Source organism: Apium graveolens, chromosome 2 (genome assembly GCF_009905375.1).
Source record: "Apium graveolens cultivar Ventura chromosome 2, ASM990537v1, whole genome shotgun sequence".
NCBI lineage: Eukaryota > Viridiplantae > Streptophyta > Magnoliopsida > Apiales > Apiaceae > Apium > Apium graveolens.
This window is the reverse complement of record NC_133648.1, coordinates 125,623,361-125,626,468: the sequence shown is the minus strand read 5'-3', so window position 1 is coordinate 125,626,468 and position 3,108 is coordinate 125,623,361. Positions and strand designations below refer to the sequence as shown.

At 32.7% G+C, this 3,108-nt stretch overlaps 1 protein-coding gene across 1 annotated transcript; it reads right to left on the bottom strand.

The window, feature by feature from the left end:
• Positions 1-212: 212 nt before the first annotated feature.
• On the bottom strand, positions 213-3,002 carry LOC141706070 (uncharacterized). The gene is made up of 4 exons (XM_074508901.1): positions 2,825-3,002; positions 1,312-1,401; positions 726-793; positions 213-515 (listed from the first exon to the last, which is right to left on the bottom strand). The coding sequence occupies exons 1-4, from the start codon at positions 2,948-2,950 to the stop codon at positions 386-388; spliced, it is 414 nt and encodes a 137-aa protein (XP_074365002.1). The 5' UTR covers positions 2,951-3,002; the 3' UTR covers positions 213-385.
• Positions 3,003-3,108: the final 106 nt, after the last annotated feature.

Below are 3,108 nucleotides of genomic sequence, written 5' to 3'. Positions count from 1 at the left end.
GTACTACAATGTTTGATCAAAATTTAGAATTAAAAAAGAAAAAACATTTGCAAATAATAGAGGGGGTAAAGGGTAAAAATCAACTTCTTCCGTAAATACACTGAACATCAACTTTATGTTTCCGCTAAATAGCCTAGAAATATAGATATAAATAGTTTTTCTTGGGCAAAGTACAAGATAAACAGTAACAAAAAAAAATAACAATAATATCAGGAATTAAAAAAATTTAGCCATCAACAAATAAGATGTAAATAAACTGCAAATAATTTCTGAAAGCAGGTTGAATCTATACAATAGAACATCACACAGCAACAACTTAAGCACAAACAAAATCAAAATAATATCACTAACAGATGTTTAATGAAAGTGGAGTCATTGATCATTCCTATATCTTAAGCTTTGTGCAAGGAAGAAAGTATTTTCTTGACGCGATTGTTATACTCTGCACCCTGATCATTTTGAAAAGGTGTCCTGCCTCTTTTACAAATTCCAGAGTAGCCTTGTCGCCTAACTGCCTGCAGTTGTATCCCAACATATTTATTTTAACTATAATCTTTTACTGATATTATAACTAAATTATTACGGAAAAGTAATGTTAGTAGCATGGCTTTGCCGTAAAAATGTTAAAAAATATGATTATCAAGAAAATTAACCAGAATAAAGGAGAGTCCAAACTCCAAAGTAAAAACTGTTTAAATATGTTGGTATAGGTGATGAGAACTTACTGCTTGATGCTTTCAGCAATTTCGGAGTTAAAAATCTTGTCATCATCTCCCCATAGCAGATGGATTTTCTGCAGTCGCAATGGATTCACATGAAAAATATCAAAAATTGTAATCACAACTTGATCTTATCGAGCAACCGGCAATGTTTCCCCTTTTGCACAAGAATGTGAGGTCTTAAAATTTGCAATGGACCATTACATAAAAAAATACTTGATTTTATTGACCATCATAACCATGCAGATCTGTAACTAAGCACATAAATATAATGTACAAGCATTGAACTAATTTAAACTAACCGAAACAAAACAATTTTTTCTTTTTTACTAAATGAACCTTATAACAAATAAAGGCCGCCTCCCAAAAACAGTATTCCGTTCAGTTCTAATATATATGTTTGTACATTTAAATTGAATAACAATTCTTTTTTCGATTGCAGTCTAGATTGGATCAACGTAATTTGGAATAGAGGGAGTATACGATGTCAATACAAAGTTAAAGAAACAGCTGTGCGTACTCCAATCAATGAAATTAGTCAGAAGCATGGGAAAAACAATTTGATAAAGATAATTGAAAGAGTGTAGCAAACCTGGCTGTAATTACAAAAGGCAGGCTCATTGTCACTAATGACCCAAGCCTGTAAAAGTTCGGTTCTCTCCTTTCTGTTAACCATAAATTCCTGCAGTCACAAGGCAGCCTTAGTTATTGTTACTTTAGGACTTTGTCATTCTTTAAATCCTAGATACATAATATTGAAAGATACTCTAATAGAACCAATTTGAAATGAGAACCTTGAGAACCAAAACATCACCGAATTTTTCCTAGCAAATCATTATAATCTGGTAATTTGTCTCCAAGTATTTGGTAATTGGATTTGGATCTCACGATTCTCATTTGAGTACTTGCTAAATATGTATATATCTCTAATTCTGGGTAAAATGCTCAATACAGTTATCAATTCAGAATATGTATATAAAACATAGAACTGTAAAGGATCTGTATATGATTCACATACTTCATAGATATGAGCTATTTAGCTTCTAATCCAATATCTTTCCTGTCTACTATGTTTCCCTTTTATGTTGTCACTAGAGAGATGCTATAGTCTAGTACTAGAAACCTCTACATTTCAAATTTTTCCAAACACAATCACCACCAATCACAGAATTTAAAATTTTACAAGCTTGTTTACTCATGGTTCTTGACTCGTGATGATGATTACATACTACTATGATAAATGGCTCATTCAGCAATATGAAAACTTGTAGCATGGTCTTTTGTCCAACAAATATCACTCACTATTTTATATTAGCAACGATTTTCTATATTATAACCATCATTATAGCCTAGTGGTACTGTACTTGTATTTCCTTGGTAATAGGATGTCAAGGATTAAAGATTTGGTGCACACAGTATTAATTTATGATTTGACAATCAATTAGAAAAAAAAAAGCTTAAAATACCATTTAGTTTAGAAGTCTTTCCCTGTTTAACCTTATTATAGATTTGAACAAAGTAGGTTAGTTTGGGAAAGTGAACAGAAAATAAGATTAAACAGGGAAAGGCTTCTTTAGTTTACTACTGATCTGTGTGCTAACATCAGCCCTTAATCTTATAAATATAACCAAAAACACCGTGGATATCCGACTTGTAGAGAGGGGTTGGGAGGGTAAGAGCCTAAGAGGCACTATGATGCACTCTGACCTGACATCTACTACTAGACAAGTTATTTCATCAAACACTGCTAATCCTTTCATTTTCATAAAACAGAGAATTGCGCTAGCTTCGGTTTACAGTCTTACCGTACCATCTTCCCTATTTGTGGTATCAATAAGGAAATAATCTATTGTCTACCACTATAAAATTCAATGTTACATTTATACTTACTCTTTTTTTTCAATTCATGAGCCACCAATAAATTTAAAATTATGACCCTAAACTCTTGAAAAGAAATTCAACATCCAAACACCAAGACAATCGAGACTTGATGCAAACATATATTTCAAAATATAAGGGATGTTGTCAAAGCTTCCAACTTTTAACAAGTAGACAAAAACTCAAAATTATAAAACAATCATAAAGTCTGTTGTTTTTTTTTTTACCTTGATGAAGTCCTTGGCCACAAAGTCAGGCATAGATGGTGGTTTATGATTAGTCATCGCCAGAAAAGCTTTTAGATCCTTAACGGATTCAGGCATCAAAAATTCTGACCAACTCGAATACCCCATCCTCGTCAAACATGCTTGTGAAGTTGAGTGAGTTAAGTCCACAACCGTCCCACTGCCCCGACACAATCAATCAAATCTGGGTACAATTTAGCCATTTTAAACCCAACAGTAGCTCCATAACTAAGCCCAACAACACTACATTGTCAACCCCAAATTTC